Consider the following 19,096-nt stretch of genomic DNA (forward strand, 5'->3'; position numbering starts at 1 on the left):
CACGGTTTCCTTTGAAATTAATTTTTTTTTAGTGCCTTTATAAACATAATTCTGAGAAAAACTCCAAAGACTTCACCAAACTGCCAAAGGGTCCAGGACACTCAAAAAAGTTCAAAATACATGCTTTAAATGGAAACAGCTTTTTATTAGGGTTCACCAATAGAGCTGAGCTTCTTGGACAAAGGCCAGTATCCTGCAGTTTGTTGTTGTTCAGTCACATAGAATTCTTTGTGACTGTTGACCAACTGCCCATAGGGCTTTTCTGGCAAAGATACTGGAGTGCTCTGTCAGTTCTTTTTTCAGTTTTATGCAGGCAGGGGGGTTAAGTGACTCAGGGTCATATACCAAGTGTCTTAAACCAGATTTGAACTCCAGTCTTTCTCACTCCAGGCCCAGTGCTCTCTATAATTATCTCTTGGCAAATACCTGTGATATAGCTTTGTTGTACTTCTATAACATATGGACTTATTAGTCAGTGTTATTGAGGACAAGAAATGAACCCCACTGTTAAGCTGCTAACTCATCTCTAAGGACACTTTTCTTGGAAGATGTACTTTAATGGTATCCCTAACTCATATGTAAGAAATCAGAGAGTCTTTCAATCTATAACTTACCATCCATTCTTTGGGATAAAAAGTTGGGGAAAGAGGGGACACTCATTTTTCCAATATAGGACACAGGCAAACAAAAAGTACATGCTACAAAAAAAGACTAAAGAAATAAATTGTTTAGTTTTAGTTTAGAAAAGGAAAAGTAGGTGACCTTAGGAGTGACATGATTATCTCCGAGTATTATTAAGTTTTCACAGTGAGGATGTTGAGCAATTATTATCAATGTCAATGAACGGTCAAACAAATTTTACTAAGATATAGGAAAGAATTTTTTGACTGGCAGGTTGATATAAAATTGGCATGGACTAAAGGATGAGATATCTTTCTCTGAATTAAATGACTGAATAGGGAAAGAGGAGAGAGAGCAAGTAAAAAGTAAATTTGTTATTAACAATGAAATTTATTTTCAAATTCTTTTGCAACTAAAAAAATCCACTTTTCCTGCATTTATGCTACTTTATACTCTGTATTCTTGGATATATTTTGCTTATGGGAAATATCAAAATGTCAACCATTGTTTCTATTAAAGGTCTTTAATGATATTGCATTTTAGACCTGTAATGAAACATGGTGCTCACTGCAGTTTGTAATGCATATCATTAAATACGTTAATAACATGCATTTCACTAAAAGGTCATCTTATTATGGCTGGAGTTTGACTTTTTTTAATCACTTCGTTTAAAGCTATAGAGCTAATTTTGGGAAAAAAAAAAAAGACAGTGAGATATACCTGTTATAGAAATGTCATCTCTCTTCCTACCCACTTTAGGTCACATATGCTAGGGCTTCCTCCAGGAACTTTTATTCTTTCCCAACAGAAAATAAGACATTCATTTATAACTCAGTGCTATCCATAAATAAATAAGAAATTCTCTCACTTGTGCAAAACCAGATTTTAGAGAAAGTTAGAGACTTATAGATCTATATACAGAAAGGGCTTTATATATGTGGGGGAAAGGAGACTTGATATATGTGAGGGAGGAGTGACTTTTTCCAAAAGTAAAATTTGTTCATTATTTCCCTATTAAATCTAGCTACTAACCTAACACCTGACAGAAAGTTTACTTTAAATTATAAGATTTTCTTTTTTTTGTTTATGACTATGATTTCAGAATAATAGTCAAAGAAATCAATAGAAATCAGTTTCAGGTGAGATGGAGATAATCTGCCATTCTGCTACTTATAATCCCAGAAATTGCCCAAAACATTGAAAGATAAAATGTCATCCAAGGTCATACAGCCAAGTACGTATCACAGATAGAACCCGAATCTGAGTCACTTCAATTCTATCCATTCACTATGCAAAATTGCATAGTGAAGTTAAAATGACAAACAAATCTTCCCTTTTACTTCTCACAGAATCTAACTTTCTAAGATACACAAAAGAACAGATATTGTAAAACCAAGAGAGTGGCACAGTGGAAGGAGACAACTTAAGTCTTTATCTCAGGTTCTTCCATTTACTATAAAATTATGATGCTAAACAAGTCATTTTAACCTCTCTGGGTCTTAATTTCCTCATCTGTAAAATGAAAGTGTTAGACTAGATGAACTCAAAAAATTATCTAAGTAATTCAATGATGAATAGGGCCATTGGAGCTCTATTCCCAACCTGAGTTGCCTATAATTCATGGTAATACTTAGAGAAAGATTTATTTTTTTAATTTTTTAAATTATTTAAGGCAATAGGATTTAGTGACTTGCCCAAAGTCATACAGCTAGGCAATTATTACGTGTCTTAGTTAAATTTGAACTCAGGTCCTCCTCACACCAGGGCCGGTGCTCCATCCACTTCGTCACCTAGTTTCCCTCTAAGGTTCCTAAACCTAACAAGGTACCCTCAAACACAAAAGATAGTTGATAGATGCTTACTGAATCAAACTGGTCCATAAAACTCATTCCGAAACAAAATTCAATTCTAAGGCTATAAAGTACATTATTAATAGTAAGTATATAAAACTATTAATCGGGGCAGCTAGGTGGCACAGTGGATAGAGCACCGGCCCTAGAGTCAGGAGTACCTGAGTTCAAATCTGGCCTTAGACACTTAATAATTACCTAGCTGTGTGGCCTTGGGCAAGCCACTTAACCCCATTTGCCTTGCAAAAACCTAAAATAATAAAAATAAAAAAAACATCCTATTGTGAGCAATATCTCTTTTCTCCCTAGTCCTTTCCCTCCCTATACATGCCTCATCCCAGTTTCTCCTACCCTTATCCCAGGGGAGAGCCAAGAAATTCTATCTTTCTACTCCCCAAAGACACAAAAGGCAGTTTGGTATAGTAGGAAAACAATGAAACCAAGATAATAATATATTTAATGACTACAATAAAATAAGTAGAAAAAATGAATTTGAACACAAAGGAATTATAATAATCATGATTGGTCCCAAAGTAGATATGAAAAAATGCCCCTCTCCCTTCCTTGAAGATGTACTATGGATGCAAAATAGTGCATACGTATATTTCCAGACATGGTTTATTTGTTAATTCTTTTATTATTTGTTAATCCATTTTGCTGAACTGCTTTGTTCCTGCTCTTTTTAATTTTTTGTTAAAAGGTATAGCTGTGGGGCGGCTAGGTGATGCAGTGGATAGAGCACACCGGCCCTGGAGTCAGGAGTACCTGAGTTCATATCTGACCTCAGACACTTAATAATTACCTAGCTGTGTGGCCTTGGGCAAGCTACTTAACCCCATTTGCCTTGCAAAAAACCTAAAAAAAAAAAAATAGCCAGTCCAATGGCTACACTTTTCATACCTTTTTTCAAACCTTTCTATTTTAAGAGGCATAAGTTAATTTTTCAACAACAGAATAAAGTTCAGAGTTTATACTAGGGTCAGTACAAACTGAGCCCAGTGGGCTCCTTACTATTATATGTAAATAATGACTAGCCAAAGACATTTAAAAAAGGATTAATTCATATTCAGTAGAATGTAATCTCCCTGAGAACACGGACTCTTCATTTTTGCCTAATACACAGACTTGCACATTGTATGTAGTGTTTGTTGAATATGTCCAATTTCTAAGGCAGCAAAGTATATAATACAATTGGAAATATTGATTTTATGAGATGAAATAATTGTGAAGTAAATAAAAAATGAACCTTCAAAGGAATCTAAAAATTAGGCCCAAAGAGAAATAAAATTGTTCATACCCTTTAATCCAGCAATACCAATATCAGGTCTATACCCCACCCCACCCACAAAAAAATCACAAAAAAAGGGGAAAAAATCTCACATCCTCTGGTGGGGCAAAGAATTGGAAATTGAGGAGATGTTCATCAAGTAAAGAATGGATGAACAACTTATGGTATATAAATATTATAGAGAACTATTGTTATGTAAGAAATCCTGACCAGTCTGACTTTAGAAAAGCATGGAAAGGGGCGGCTAGGTGGTGTAGTGGATAAAGCACCGGCCTTGGAGTTAGGAGTACCTGGGTTCAAATCCGGTCTCAGACACTTAATAATTACCTTAGCTGTGTGGCCTTAGGCAAGCCACTTAACCCCATTTGCCTTGCTAAAACCTAAGAAAAAAAAGAAAAGAAAAAAGAAAAAAAAAGAAAAGCATGGAAAAACTTGCATGAATTGATGCTGAGTAAAGTGAGGAGTACCAAGAGAACATTGTACACATTAGCAACATTGTGAGATGGTCAACTATGCAGCTCCTCTCAAAAGTTTAGAGATAAAGGACAATCCTGAGAGACCTGCTATGAACAATGCCATCCACATCAAAGAAAAAAACTATGGAATCTGAATGCAAAGCATACTATGTTCATTTTTGAAAAACTTCTTTTATGTTTTTCCTTTCCTACTCCTTAGTTCTCTTTTTTCACAACATGACCAATATGGAAATAGGTTAAATACCATTATACATGTATAACTTTTACCAGATTGTTCACTGTCATGGGGAAGGGAGAGGGGAGGAGGGAAAATGTGTAACTCATAAATTTGAAAACTGATGAATATTGAAAACTACTTCTGCATATAACTGGAAAAAAATTTCAGTTAAAAAATTGAAAAATTGAAAATTAGCTCTCAACTATCCAGAAACTCCAGCACTCCAGACACTTCCACTATGATAGATAAGTGAAATATTCTTCAAAGGTCCAAAATGAAGCATGATCATGACAAAAATGATTTGGAGCAAGTCACTATATCTCTCTAGTTCTGTTTCCATAAAATGAAAGGACTAGAATAGATGACTACCAGCTCCAATATTATATGATTTTAGGATGAGATCACAGGATTAATTAGAGGATGACAGCTGGAATAAACTTTAAAGGTGATCTAGCCCAATTGAAAGATGCAACACAAAAATGATCTGAGAATAGCAATAAACCACAAATTAGGTGAGTTAAGGGCAAAAAAAAAAAAAGCCAAGATAAGAATGTTATCCAGTAGTTGAAATGTAATTCACTCAGTATGTAAGACACTGGTCAGGCCATTATGTAAATATCCATTTTAAGACAGCTACAAAAAAAATTAAGAGTGGGTACAGGCATAGCAAAAATGAACAAAAACTCAGAAAATAGGATATATCAGGAAACATTCAAAGAAAGAGTTATTTAATCTACATCAGTGTTTCCCAGAACCACAAGGTATCTCTGGTGTTTATTTGAAAGTTTCATTAAATATTCTAACTCTTCAGGTTCTATTCCAAAAACACACCAAGAGTCACGGTACAAGAGAGAATGAAAAATTCCAGAAAGATTGCCAATCTTCAAAACATTTGAAAACCACTAATAAAATGGTGAGCAGGAAGGGCAAGGGTAAGGTAATATCTGTCTTCTTGAAGGATGACCTGAACCAGTTGTATTCTATTTTCACATAGTAAATAAGACTTCAATTACAGTAAGAGAGACAACTTAAAGACTAGACTAGGAAGTAATTTCTGATTAAACTAAGTATTTTCCAAGCAGACTCTCCCTCCCTCAAAATCTTTAAAAATAATGCTGTAAAAACTTTTGATTCAGTGCATCAAATTATTATTATTATTATTATTTATTAATTAATTATTATGTTAGGTTTTTGCAAGGCAAATAGGGTTAAGTGGCTTGCCCAGGGCCACACAGCTAGGTAATGAGGCTGGATTTGAACCCAGGTACTCCTGACTCCAGGGCTGGTGCTCTATCCACTACGCCACCTAGCTGCCCCAATGACTTAAATTATTAACCTGTGCTAGTCCAGTCAAGAGTGGTTCAAGACTATGAAAGGAGAACAAAATCATTCTCTACAAAGTTTCTGAATAGGCTTCCTTGAGATCAAGTCCATTATGCATAAACCCAAGCCCCATGTTATATGTTCATTATCTTGTCTTAAAATAGGAAAGAAAGTGGTTTATTTGAAAGGTTAAATGAAATCTTGGAATTCTTTAGAAAGTTGGAAAGCCTAGTGATTGGGGTTGCCCCCCTCTAAATACTGGTCTTCTTTGGGGAGGCCTAGACCCAAAGATGGCAAGTGATTTTATAATCCCAAGGCTTGGAAGTCAGATGATAACAAATGAGATATCTGCCTTTAGTGAGTCAACTATGATTCTACCTCAAGACAGTTAACCAATTGGGTTGGATGACCTTTTCTAGAGGGCAGCCATACTATCCCACTTAATGCTCCATCTTTAGGAGCTTTTCACTTGGCTGTCCTCCAGGCCTTGTATGTTTCCCTTCTTTCTCATCCCCAACTCTTATAATTCTGGACTTCAAGTCTCAGCTTGATCATCTCCTTCTACAGGCAGCCTTGCTTGGTTCCTCCAGGCTTATGTCATTCCCTCCCAGGTGACTGTGTATATCTACTCTGCATGTCACAGTGCATTGTGGGATTGCAGAAAGAACACTAATCTGGGATCCCAGAACTGGAGTGTGAATTCTTAGAGCTCTATTGTTTATTGCCTGTGTGACTTCAGGCAAACGCCTTCACACCCACATCTATCACCTCAGTTTCCTCTTGTCAAAAATAAGATTGGACATAACTTCTTGCTATTCTTGACTTGTTATACCACCATTAGAAGGTGAGCTTCTCAAGAGAAGGAACTGCTTCACTTTTGTCTTTGTACCCCAATCAATTAGTAAAGTACATACCAGGTGCTTTTTAAAAACGCTTGTTCATCATCACTTGTACAAAAATATTCATAGCAGCCCTGTTTATGGTGGCAAAGAATTGGAAATTAAGTGAATGTCCTTCAATTGGGGAATGGCTTAACAAACTGTGGTATATCTATATAATGGAACACTATTGTACTATTAGAAACCAGGAGGGACAGGAATTCAGGGAAGGAAGGATTTACATGAACTGATGCTGAGTGAAATGAGCAGAACCAGAAGAACATTGTATACCCTGACAGCAACATGGGAGTGATGATCAATCAACCTTAATGGACTTGCTCATTCCATCAATACAACAATCAGGCACAATTTTGGGGTATCTGCAATGGAGAATACCATCTGTATCCAGAGAAAGAATTGTGGAGTTTGCACAAAAACCAAAGACTATTACCTTTCATTTAAAAACAAACAAACAAACCCATCATCTTATGTAATCATGTGATCCCTTATATTTTATTTTCCTTCTTAAGGATATGATTTCTCTCAACACATTCAATTTAAATCAGATATATAGCATGGAAACAATGGAAAGACTAATAGACTGCCATTTGGGGGAGGGAAGCAAGATTAGGGGAAAATTTGTAAAATTCAAAATAAATAAAATCTTTTTAAAAATTAAAAAAATAAAAATGCTTTTCATGGGGGCAGCTAGGTGGTACAGTGGATATAGCAAGTAACTGAGTTCAAATCCAGCCTAGCTGTGTGACCTTGGGTAAGTCAGTTATCCCCACTGCCTTGCAAAAACAAAAACAAACACAAAAAAGCTTGTTCACTGAACAAAATAAAAGGGCTCTATGGTCATCTGAGGACTGGGTACTCCTAACAATATCAGCACCTCACCATTAACTGTTCTGTCCTAGTCCAACTCTCCTAGACTATCCCAGTCCATCTTCCAGGCCTGGGAATCTTCCATTTGCTTTGATATCTTCCCTTCAAATGACACAATGAGAAGAGGACAATTTGAAAAATGTTACCTTGTGACATGCTTTGACAATTAAACCAAGTTAGTCAGTGAGTTAACTTTATTCTCCTGAACTCCTTATTCTCTAGAACTCTTAGTATTCTTCCCCTTGTTCATTCCATAAGTATTTCAATATAGAAGAATACTTACTGTTTTTCAGGGCACTGGCAAACTCTGACCCACCCTTGTCCTTGAAAATAGGAAAAACATCAGGCTGAGGAAGTTGGTTGGTCGTCAGCAGAGCTTTCTGAAGCTTGATCCTTCCTTCTAAGAGTTGGTCCCACAGTGCTGAGAATCAAGAAAAGAGAAAGTCATTTTGTTATATCTTTTCGTAGAAGAGTAATAATTCCAGGTCCCTTACCTGCATAGTTCCAGCATACTTATTTGCCAAGTTAGTGGTGCCAAATTAGGAGACAAACAGTGTTTTGGAAACAAATGTTCATTACAAAGGTGTATCAACTCATTCATCTGTGATTCCAAAAGGAAAAGAAAAAAAGATTTTCTTCAAGTCTGAAGCTGAAATCTAGTATGCCTCAGGTATTAGGGCAGAGACAGCTGAGCTACTCAATATGGAGATGACTAACTTAACATAAAGTAAGGGGGCCCTAGGCCTCCAGATAAGTGGGGCATGTCACAGAGTAATTGGAAGGGCACAGGAGGGAGAGAGCAAACAAAAGAAGTAGATCAAATATGGAGACTTAAAGAAATGGCAATCAGCAAAACTCAGGCACCAACCTATTTGATTCTTCACAGCTCTCCCTTTCTCCACTTCTTCTGACACTCTGCCTCCTGAGAAGGTCCTCACTGTCTCATCATCTTTGTCTTCAGACACAGCTTCAATTTCCTCTCCATCTCTTTCCTCATCAGCTTCCTCTTCCAAGCTGTTTTCTTCTTCTTCGTCCTCCTGCTCACTGTTGCCAACATCATCCATTCCCTTAGTGAATTTTTCAAAGTCACTTATGCTCTGGAAACTAAAGCCTGAAGCATAAGTGTCCCTCTTCTCTCTCTGATCTTTGTCTTCCAAACCGCTTCCTCCATCATCACTGGATTCCAGTTCCTCAGCACAACTCCTTCCTTCCTCATCAGACTCCACTAGCCCTGTGCTCTCTGACTCTTCATCAGATGTTTCTCTATCTAATAAGGAGGAAAGAAAGTAGGAAGAAAAATTGAATATTACAAGAAGAAAAATATCAAAATCACTGCTTAATAATCTTTTCCCTTTTTTTTCCATCTTTAAAAGAACAGGCATAGATAAAACTCTTAAACACAAGGTGCAAAGTGCCATTAAAACTAATCACCTACCTGGTCTTTGTATCTTAGGAATAGTTTTTCTCCCTCCCTCTTTCAGAACAAGGGTAGGTAATTATTACATGTGACTTATAGCCAGAGTATGAATATAACTCCTCTTTACTGGGTATTCTGGGCACAACTGTACATTCATTCCATGATTATTTATTGTGTACAAAAGATAAATAAAATATGGTGTTTGCCCTTGAGGAATTTACACTCTATGAAGAGAAAAAGGAAAGTATACAAATACCTAAAATACAAAGAAGCACCATCACCATCATCACCACCAATTTGACTCTTCCTATTCTTGACTCTGAACCCAAGAACCTTTGGAATAGCAGTGTCCCCCAAGTCACCAAACCTGACTTTAACCCAACCCATAGTCATAATTGAGGGGAGAAATCCTCCAGGATCACTTCCAACAACACCCTCTGACTGCCACTAAAAATCAACAAAGGAGTCTCTCCTGGTAGCAGCAGCATCCCAGACCATAGGTCCTGCTGCCAGCCCACCTCTAGAGTCATCCTGTGGGATGGTAATTCCTATGGAGAAAGGTCAGCTATTGCTATCAACTGTCATCTGCAGGCTACCCTGAGGGACAGACAGGAGGCAGCATGCCAGGCAGGCCAAAGTGCCACCACCATCACGACCCACCCCCCTCACCCTCACCACACCTGGACTATCATTTCCCCTCAGACCCTGGTGAAGAAAATCCAGGAGCTTGGGTCCAAGATTTGTTAAACATTTCCCAATTACAATTTAATCCAGTTACTTGGAAGAGTTTGACACCTCTACTCCCCACTGCTGTCAAGGAGGTTTTACAGTCCAATCACTACCCCAGCTCATCCAATTCCAGTGGTTCCCTAAGGCCTTTAGGATAAAACACAAACTCTTCCAATTAGCTGTGAAAGTCCTCCACTGCCTGGCCCCTCAACCTATTTTCCCAGGCTCTAGACACATTCAAATGAGCTAATTCCTCACAACACTCTACTGTGCCTGAGGCCTAGAACTTACTTCGGGCTTACCTGGCCTCAGAGCTTCTCTCTCTTTCCCTTCAAAATATAGCTCAGACCCTGTAGTGCTGAAGGAGACCTTTCCTGATCCACGCAACGGCTTGCACTTAATTCCTTTGTATTTGTTGGTATTTTTTTCTATATTAGCATGGATGTTTCACTCACTGAATGAGTACTACTAATGACAAGCACAGTACTTGGCAGATAGGAGGTAATAAGTACTTGCTGACTAACTGCCCAAGACTATAGGAAATAGGATGGTTGGGTTTATTTCCTAAATTTAAAGACTTCACAAAAACACAAAGCACATGTTAAAGACCAAACTACGCAATCAATTCATATTTGGATAAACACTAACTCAGACTATCTGGGGGGTGGTCCTTTGTTCACGAAGTACATTGGACACATCATGCAAATCAAAAATGTACAGGAAATCAGTAGTCCCTATTAGGAATGAAACAGGATACATATCTAAGAATCAAGAGAGTTTCTAGTCTAGGTTTGCCTTTATTTTTTTTTTAGGTTTTTGCAAGGCAAATGGGGTTAAGTGACTTGCCCAAGGCCACACGGAGAGGTAATTATTAAGTGTCTGAGGCCAGATTTGAACTCAGGTACTCCTGACTCCAGAGCCAGTGCTCTATCCACTGTGCCACCTAGCCACCCCATCTGCTTTATTCTTGCTGTGGAACATTTAGGTAATCTCTAGTCATTTTGCAGAAAATGAAAGCATTGAACCAGATAGTTTCTAAAGTTCCTTTCAGCTCTAAAGTTCTGTGACTCCTGTAGCAAGGTCTGTATTTTAATTTTTTTTTAAGGTCTGTATTTTTAAAAGTGTTACCAATTCTTCTTACACATATTATCAGGAGTCACCTTGTATCATCCCTAGTATGCCTTAGTACTAATTCTTAGATCAATTTACAGCTGAAGAGTAAGAATAGGATAATCAGTTAATCCTAGAGCTAAAATAAGGAAAAAATTCAGTAGCTATATTCCTAACATAAAATTTCTTCCTCAGGGTCTATAAGTTCACAATAACACAGTCCATGTTTTGTCCTGTTTTATTGAAAACACTCCAAATAGGGACATCCTTTCATCACCATCTTCAATTTCTTCTATTTGCCATTCCTCTGGAAAACTCAGTGCTTTAAGAATGTTATTTTATTCATTCTCAAAATCCCCTTTTGGGGAGAAAGAAAGCATGGATTACTTTCATTTTTCCAAGTATAAAACTGAATCAACTAGTATGAAACAATAACAATCTAAGAAATCAATACCCTGAGTAAGAACTATGCTTATAAGAAGGTAATACTTCAATTAGAAGATCAAGGACTGGTTTACCTGTCAGATCTATGGAAAGGGGAGCAGTTTATGACTAAGGAAGAGTTGGAGAACATCACCAAAAACCAACTAGATGATTTCGATTACATTAAATTAAAAGGCTTTTGCACAGATAAAACCACTGTAACCAAGGTCAAAAGAAATGTAGTAAACTGGGAAACAATCTTTACAACTAATGATTCTGACAACTGACTCATTTCTAAAATATACAGAGAACTGAGTCATATTTTTAAAACAAAAAGCCATTCCCCAATTGACAAATGGTCAAAGGATATGCAAAGGCAATTTACAGATAAGGATATCAAAGCAATCCATAGCCATATGAAAAATTGCTCTAAATCATTATTAGAGAAATGCAAATTGAAGTTTTTCTGAAACCACCTCACACCTCTCAGATTGGCCAATATGACCAGAAAGGATAATGATCATTGTTTGAAGGGTTGTGGGAAATCTGGGACACTATTACACTGTTGGTGGAGCTGTGAACTCATCCAACTCTTCTGGAGAGAAATTTGGAACTACGCCCAAAGGGCAAGAAAAATGTGCATACCCTTTGACCCAGCAATACCACTACTGGGTCTATACCCTGAAGAGATATTGAAAAAAAAGTAAAAACATCACTTGTACAAAAATATTTATAGCAGCCCTGTTTGTGGTGGCAAAGAACTGGAAATCAAGTAAATGTCCTTCAATTGGGGAATGGCTTAGCAAACTGTGGTATATATATGTCATGGAACACTGTTGTTCCATTAGAAACCAGGAGGGATGGGATTTCAGGGAAGCCTGGAGGGATTTGCATGAACTGATGCTGAGTGAGAGGAACAGAACCAGAAAAACACTGTATACCCTAACAGCAACATGGGGATGATGTTCAACCTTGATGGACTTGCTCATTCCATCAGTGCAACAATCAGGGACAATTTTGAGCTGTCTGAAAAGGAGAGTGTCATCTGTATCCAGATAAAGAGTCGTGGAGTTTGAACAAAGTTCAAGGACTATTCCCTTTAATTAAATTTTATTTATTTATTTATTTTTAGGGTTTTGCAAGGCAAATGAGGTTAAAGTGGCTTGCCCAAGTCCACACAGCTAGGTAATTATTAAGTGTCTGAGACAGGATTTGAACCCAGGTACTCCAGACTCCAAGGCTGGTGCTTTATCTATTACACCACCTAGCCACCCCTTATTCCCTTTAATTTAGAAAAAAAAACAGATATCGTATTGTCTGATCTTGTTACCTCTTAGACTTCTTGTCTCTTCCTTAAGGATATGATTTCTCTCTCATCACACTCAATTTGGATCAATGTACAACATGGAAACAAAGACTGACAGATTGCTTTCTGTGGGGGGTTGGGGGAGGGAAGTAAGATGGGGGGAATTATAAAACTCAAATAATATCTTTAATTAAAAAAAAAGAAAAAAAAAGAAGGTAATGCTTCCCCCCCAATATCCTATCTACATTTCCTGGTCTTTACTCAACTTTAGGTCAGTCTAAACAAAAAGAAGCAGCATCACAAATCCTCTCTAGAATCCAGAGTTTCCTTACCTACAAAATAAGTGAGTCAGACTCATCAATCTGTTCCAACTCTAAACTTGAGAAATTACAGCAAACTGAGCTTGTACCAAAACTAATTCCTAAGTAGTCTTACTGCTTCCAATCACCCTACATATCATAGCTAAGATTTACCTATAACAAACTACATAGCTAATACCTACCTACAACAACCTATGTCACAATAATTCCATTCACATGTTATGATGCAACCAAGCTTAATTACTATTTCAAAAATATACAATTATTTTCCTGACTCTGGACCCTTGCTTACAGTTTCCTCTACTTAAGGATATCCTCCTATCACTTTTTAAAATTTATTTTTAAGGTGTTTTGCAAGGCAATGGGGTTAAGTGGCTTGCCCAAGGCTACACAGCTAGGTTATTAAGTATCTGACACAGGATTTGAACTCAGGTACTCCTGAGTCCAGGGCTGTTCTATTCATTGTGCCATCTAGCTGCCCCCTCCTATCACTTTTAATCCAATGAAATACTGCCATTCAGGCTTGACAAACTCAAATGTCACTGCCCTCCCCTCAGAACTGATCTCTCCTTTCTTTGAACTCTGGCAGCATTTTGTTTGTAACCCTCTCATACAATTATCACATTCTACTTAGTATCATAATTGCTTGCTTCCATTGCTCATCTCCCTTCTTATGTTAGACAATAGTTATTTGATCGCATATATCTGATTTGAATTTATGCCTTCCCTTAGTCGTTTATATGTATGTATTGGTCAATATGTGTTTACTGTTGGATTAGCAATGCCCAAGGTTTTATCCCTAAAGAAACAGGAGACAAAGAGAAAAAGAGAAAGATAAATCTATGTCTGTCTTACCAGACACATCTGACAGAGGTTGATCCCATAAGTCTTCCTTTAAAGCCTTTCGAGAAGTAGCTTTGCCTGAATATCGTTTGTCTGTATCTAAAAGGGAGGCAAAGGCCCTTTTCCTAATGCTTCCCACTTGAAGAATGTCTTCATCTTCAGCCTCATCAAATCTGTCAATAACTTTGGCAGCAGTGGCTGAAAAGGAAAAAAAAAGGAGAAGGGGGAAGAAGAGTCCACCATCAATAGGAATACTCCCGAGAGGGGCCAAACAATAACTCAGATTTCAATAAAATGATGTATTTTCTTAGGACCCACGTGTGTGTGTGTGTGTGTGTGTGTGTGTGTGTGTATACACCAAACAAGCTGGGGGAATGGGGGAGACTTAAACAACAAAATGCACACTTGAGCAGTCAGAGGCTATTTGTCCCTCCTATAGGGAAGCAGAGGTTCGGGATGGCGAACTTGCCCAGGATGAGTGGCGGCGGGGCACGCTCCTCGAGGGCAGGACTGCTGCCTTTTTTCCCTGAGATCTCCAGAGCCTGGCACAGAGCAGGAGCTTGACAAATGCTTTACAGGCTGCCAGGCTCGCCCGAGGCCACGCAGCCAGGTCATTATTAAGCGTCAGAGGCCGCATTTGAACTCGGGTCCTGACTCCAGGGCCGGTGCTGTCTCCGCTGCGCCGCCCAGCCGCCCCGGGTGACATTTTTTAAGGGCCCACTGCGTGCCCGGCGGCGGCTAAGGGCTGGGGCGGGCTCCCGGCGGGCACTGGAGCTCGGCTCCGGGGAGCACGCGCCTCCCGGCCCGGCGGCGCCAGGCCCCGTGGGGGAGGGGCGGGGTGCTCCCCTGCACGTGGGCCTCCTCCGCACTCACCCTCCTCGGGATCCTCCTCGGGGTCCGCCTCGCAGGGCCGCGGGTCCAACAGCTGCTCCAGCTGCCGCGCCAAGGGCTGGGAGGCTGCCATGACCCGGGACCTCGGGCCTCCCCGGCGGCGACTCCGGCGACCAGCGCCGCCTCGACTCAGGCTCCGGACCGCGGCTCCAATACCGGCGACTTCCGGGAGGGGCGCGGGCGGGAGGGGCGGGGCCTGCGGGCGGGGGCGGGGCCAGCCCTTGCGTCCGGGGGAATGCCTGGGGATCCGGCGTGTGCGCCTGCGTGCGAGATCGCGGCTGTGTGTGGGCGCGCGCGCGTGCGTGCGTAGGGGCGGGGAGGCGTGCGCGCGGTTGCGTGCGCGTCCTCCCGCCGGCCCGAGTGGCTGACCGTGGCTTGCAGGTGCTCCAGGCGTCCCAACGCGGGCTGCGGGGGTCAGGGGCGCCCCTGACGGGTGACAGCCAGGGGCAGCGGCCCTCAGCCCGGAGGAAGGCGGAGACCCTGGGGCTGCCGGGGCAAGGCTGACCAGCAGAGTGCGGGCGGCGGGCGCGGCTGGCCAGCCTTGGAGGAGCCCCTGGGGCATCTTTGCCCAGGGCTCGGGGTCTGCGGAGGCCTCCGGCGCTTTCATAAGCTGCAAGAATTGGCAGCGTTAGTGCCACTGCCAACTCGATTACACCCCCCGTCTCAGCCAGGGGTGCCTGGGAACTAGGCCCTGCCCAAACTCTCTGGCCATCTTAGCCCCTTCTCTTGACCCCCGTGTCGCCCCCTTACCTTCCAGTCTTCTCACTCAGCACACTCCTCCTCCTTGCACTCTGCTGGCTCCTGTCACTGAACCGTTTGACATTCCTCAACTCCTCCTCCCCACTCGGACATTTTCACCGACCTGACATGCTTTCCATCCTCATCTTCACCTCCTAATTTCTCCGGTTTCCTTCAAATCCCAGCTAAAATCTCACTTTTTTTCTTGCAAGGCAAATGGGGCTAAGTGGCTTGCCCAAGGCCACACAGCTGGTGTCTGAGGTCGAATTTGAACTCAGGTACTCCTGACCCTAGGGCCGGTGCACCACTTAGCCGCCCCTAAAATCTCACTTTCTACAGAAAGTCTTTCCTGATTCCCCGTCAATTCTAGTGCTTTTCCAACTCTGGATTACTTCCTATTTGTACATAATTTTTTGCATGTTGCCACCTACATTAGATCGTGAGCTATTTATAATCATGAGAAAATGTTCCAAATTGATTAGAGAAAGGCAAATTAAAACAATTATGAAGTACCTCCTCACACCTATCAGATTGACTAAGGTAACAAAAGAGAAAAATGATCAGAGAGAATGTGGGAAAATTGGGACGTAAATGCACTGTTGGTAGAGTTGTGACCTGAATCAGTTGTTCTGAAGCATTATCTGAAACTGTGCCCAAAGGGCAATAAAATTGATCATATCCTTTGATCCAGCAAAACCAATACTAAATCTATATCCCAAAGAGATCATTAACAAAAAAAAAAAAATTGAGAAAAGTTTCACATGTTCAAAAATATAACAGCTCTTTTGGTAAAATTTGCAAAAAATTCAAAATTGAGAGGGTGCTCATCAATTGGAGAATGGCTGAACAAGTTATGATATAACAATGTTATGGAGTGCTATTGTTCTGTAAGAAATCATGACCATTCTGTCTTTAGGGAAACATGGAAAAACTTGCATGAACTGATGATGAGTGAAGTGAGGAGAACCAAGAGAACATTGTACATATTAATAAATAACATTGTGAGATGATCAACTATGATGGATGCAACTCCTCTCATCAGTACAGAAATCAAGGGCAATCCTGAGAGAACCACTATGGACAATGCCATCTACATCCAAAGAAAAATACTATAGTCTGAATGCAGATTATTTAAAAAATTTTTTTAATTTTTAATTTTTCCTTTCTTTCTCATTGTTTTCCCCCCCTTACTTCTAATTCCCCTTTCAAAACTTGTTCTTTTCCACCATGGTGAAGGGAGAAGAAAGGGAAGGTGGTAGAAAAATGTAGACTAGGGGTGGCTAGGTGGCATAGTGGATGAAGCACCAGCTCTGAAGCCAGGAGTACCTGGGTTCAAATCCAGTCTCAGACATTAAATAATTACCTAACTGTGTGACCTTGGGCAAGCTACTTAACCCTGTTTGTCTTGCAAAAACCTAAAAAAAAATGTAGACTTATAAATTTGCAAATGGATGAATGTTGAAAAATTAACATTTCATGTAATTGGAAAAATAAAATTTCTCTTGGGAAAAAAAGTTTGAGCTCCTTGGGAATAGGAACTATTTTTTGCTTTTCTTTGTAGTCCCAGGATTTGACAAGGTCCCTCACACCTTATTTATAACTTATTTACCATTAGCACATCAAATTTATTCAAGACACATAATATATCCCAGATTCTTCCATCCAAGGATAAAGTCCATTCCAACCATAGACATTCTGAAACAAAAGTGTGAAGGCACTTCACACACATAGCTAAACATACATGAGAATAATTAATGTTTGCCTAGCACTTCAACCTTTGTTAAATACTATTCCTACAATATCTCACAACAGGTGAGATAAGTTCTATCCCCATTTTACAGATGAGGAAAGTGAATCTAAGAGCAGTTAAGTAACTTGCCCAGAGTCCCAGCTAGTGTCTGAGGCCGGATTCAGATCTAGGCCTTCCTGACTCCCAAATCCAGGACTCTATCTACTGTATTACATTTTTGTGTTTGTATTCGTACCCCTATATATACCAAGACACAACTCAGATGCACACACAAAGATAAACAAGTAAACACCACACAAGGACAAAACAATTCCTCCTAGGACAGACACATATGAGTTGTGCACTAGGGATGAGGGTTAAGTCAAACACATCTTTAAGTTCTCCTTCTTTTGGATCCACCAAGGGTATCTTAGTCAAATCAACAAGTACTGTGTGCCAGCTAAATGATGGATATAGAAATATTAACAAACAAGAAAGATGGTCTATCCCTTCACAGAGCTTAGCTTACATTAATGAGGGAAGACCATAAAGGGCAGCTGAGAATGAATGTGTGGGAGAAATGTTAGTTACCATTGGCTTGGGAGCTTAATAAAGGTCTAGAATCATGAATGCAATCTGAAAAGGATTGAAAGCATATCTGGTCTGAACATCCTCAAAATGGAGGTTCTGGGAAGAATCAGTCAATTACAGAGAAAGGCCAAAGGGTTGGGTGGAGGGTATTTCCAAAGTGTGAAGACTAGAAGTGGAAGAATTAACTTCTAGGGTGAAGAATTATTTTTTTTTTCTCAGAAAATCCAGAGAATAAAAAAGAAGTTCAATCTTGGTTTCTATATCTGTGAGACAGCAAAAAATCTTTGGAAATAAATCCTGCTGGGGTCACACACAAAGACACAACATTCTTGAAACAAGTCTTTTTAAGAAATAGGAAAAAAAAAGAATGAAAAGTGGGGGAAAAAACACTGGAACTAGTGGGCCTGGGTACAAATTCCACCTCCAGGTTTACTACCTATGTAACCTTGAACAAATCATCTAATTTCTCTAAACCTCAGTTTCCTCCTATGTAAAACAAGAGAGTTGGACTGGATGACTTTTTTTTAATTTTTTAGGTTTTTTTACAAGGCAAACGGAATTAAAGTGGCTTGCTCAAGGCCACACAGCTAGGTAATTATTTAGTGTCTGATTAGGTTGATTTGAACTCAGGTACTCCTGATTCCAGGGCCAGTGCTCTATCCACTGCATCACCTAGCTGTCCCTTGGACTAGATGACTTCTAAGCTTCCTTCCAGATCTATGTTTCTGATTCTGTGAACAGAACCTAGACTTGAGTCTAATCATATTTTATTAGAGGTCTACAGAAAGAGACAGGTGTCCAGCAAATTGCTAGTGACTGAAGGTGCTAGATCTTGAGTGCTAAGACTGCTTTGTCCCAGAGCTTTAACTAGGGGATATATCATGATGTATTCAGAGGCCCCAGACATATTCAGGGAAACCATAAGTTTTCCAGACCCTCCATTCTACCCTCTTCCTGAAGTAGCAAGTAGCCCTCCTAATGATCAGAATCTTTCCTCAGTCTCAGTGAACTTCCAAAACAGAGGATTAAGTTCTTGAAAACTGGAGAGGCAAAGGAATAAGGGGTAGCCTTCCTAGAACTGACCTACCTGGAAGATTTGAAAGGTTGAATGGAAATTACTGGACCCATGGAGATGAAAGGGCTCTCAATCAAAGCCTGGTGAATGATGCAGGAATTCAGAAACAGCTTTCCCCCCATCTCTTGGGATAGTTTCCTCATCTATAAAATGAAGATAGTGGCATTCTCACTATCTATTTCTTAGGATTGTTGTGAGAAATAAATGAGCTAATGTATTTAAAACTCTATATAAATGATAGTATTTTTACAGTTGCTGGAGGCGTGGGTTATTTCTTTTTAGCAGCCCAAATTGCTTTTAAATGAAGAAACTTCTTTTCTCACCTTCGTTTTCAAGGGTATCTCTTTTCTTTTCCCATTTTTTCTTAATAATAAAATAGGGAT

At 39.8% G+C, this 19,096-nt stretch overlaps 1 protein-coding gene across 1 annotated transcript in view; it reads right to left on the bottom strand.

The window, feature by feature from the left end:
- Positions 1 to 14,706, bottom strand: part of AATF (apoptosis antagonizing transcription factor) — a 33,737-nt gene extending 19,031 nt beyond the window's left edge. The window contains exons 1-4 of the mRNA XM_074223509.1: positions 14,563 to 14,706; positions 13,702 to 13,887; positions 8,410 to 8,808; positions 7,825 to 7,962 (exon numbers count right to left, since the gene is read on the bottom strand). Coding sequence (XP_074079610.1) covers positions 7,825 to 7,962; positions 8,410 to 8,808; positions 13,702 to 13,887; positions 14,563 to 14,653 — 814 coding nt within the window. The 5' untranslated portion in view covers positions 14,654 to 14,706. The remainder of the gene's footprint in view (positions 1 to 7,824; positions 7,963 to 8,409; positions 8,809 to 13,701; positions 13,888 to 14,562) is intronic.
- Between the last annotated feature and the right edge of the window lie 4,390 nt (positions 14,707 to 19,096).

The sequence above is a fragment of the Macrotis lagotis genome, chromosome 2 (assembly GCF_037893015.1).
Source record: "Macrotis lagotis isolate mMagLag1 chromosome 2, bilby.v1.9.chrom.fasta, whole genome shotgun sequence".
Classification (NCBI taxonomy): Eukaryota; Metazoa; Chordata; class Mammalia; order Peramelemorphia; family Peramelidae; genus Macrotis; species Macrotis lagotis.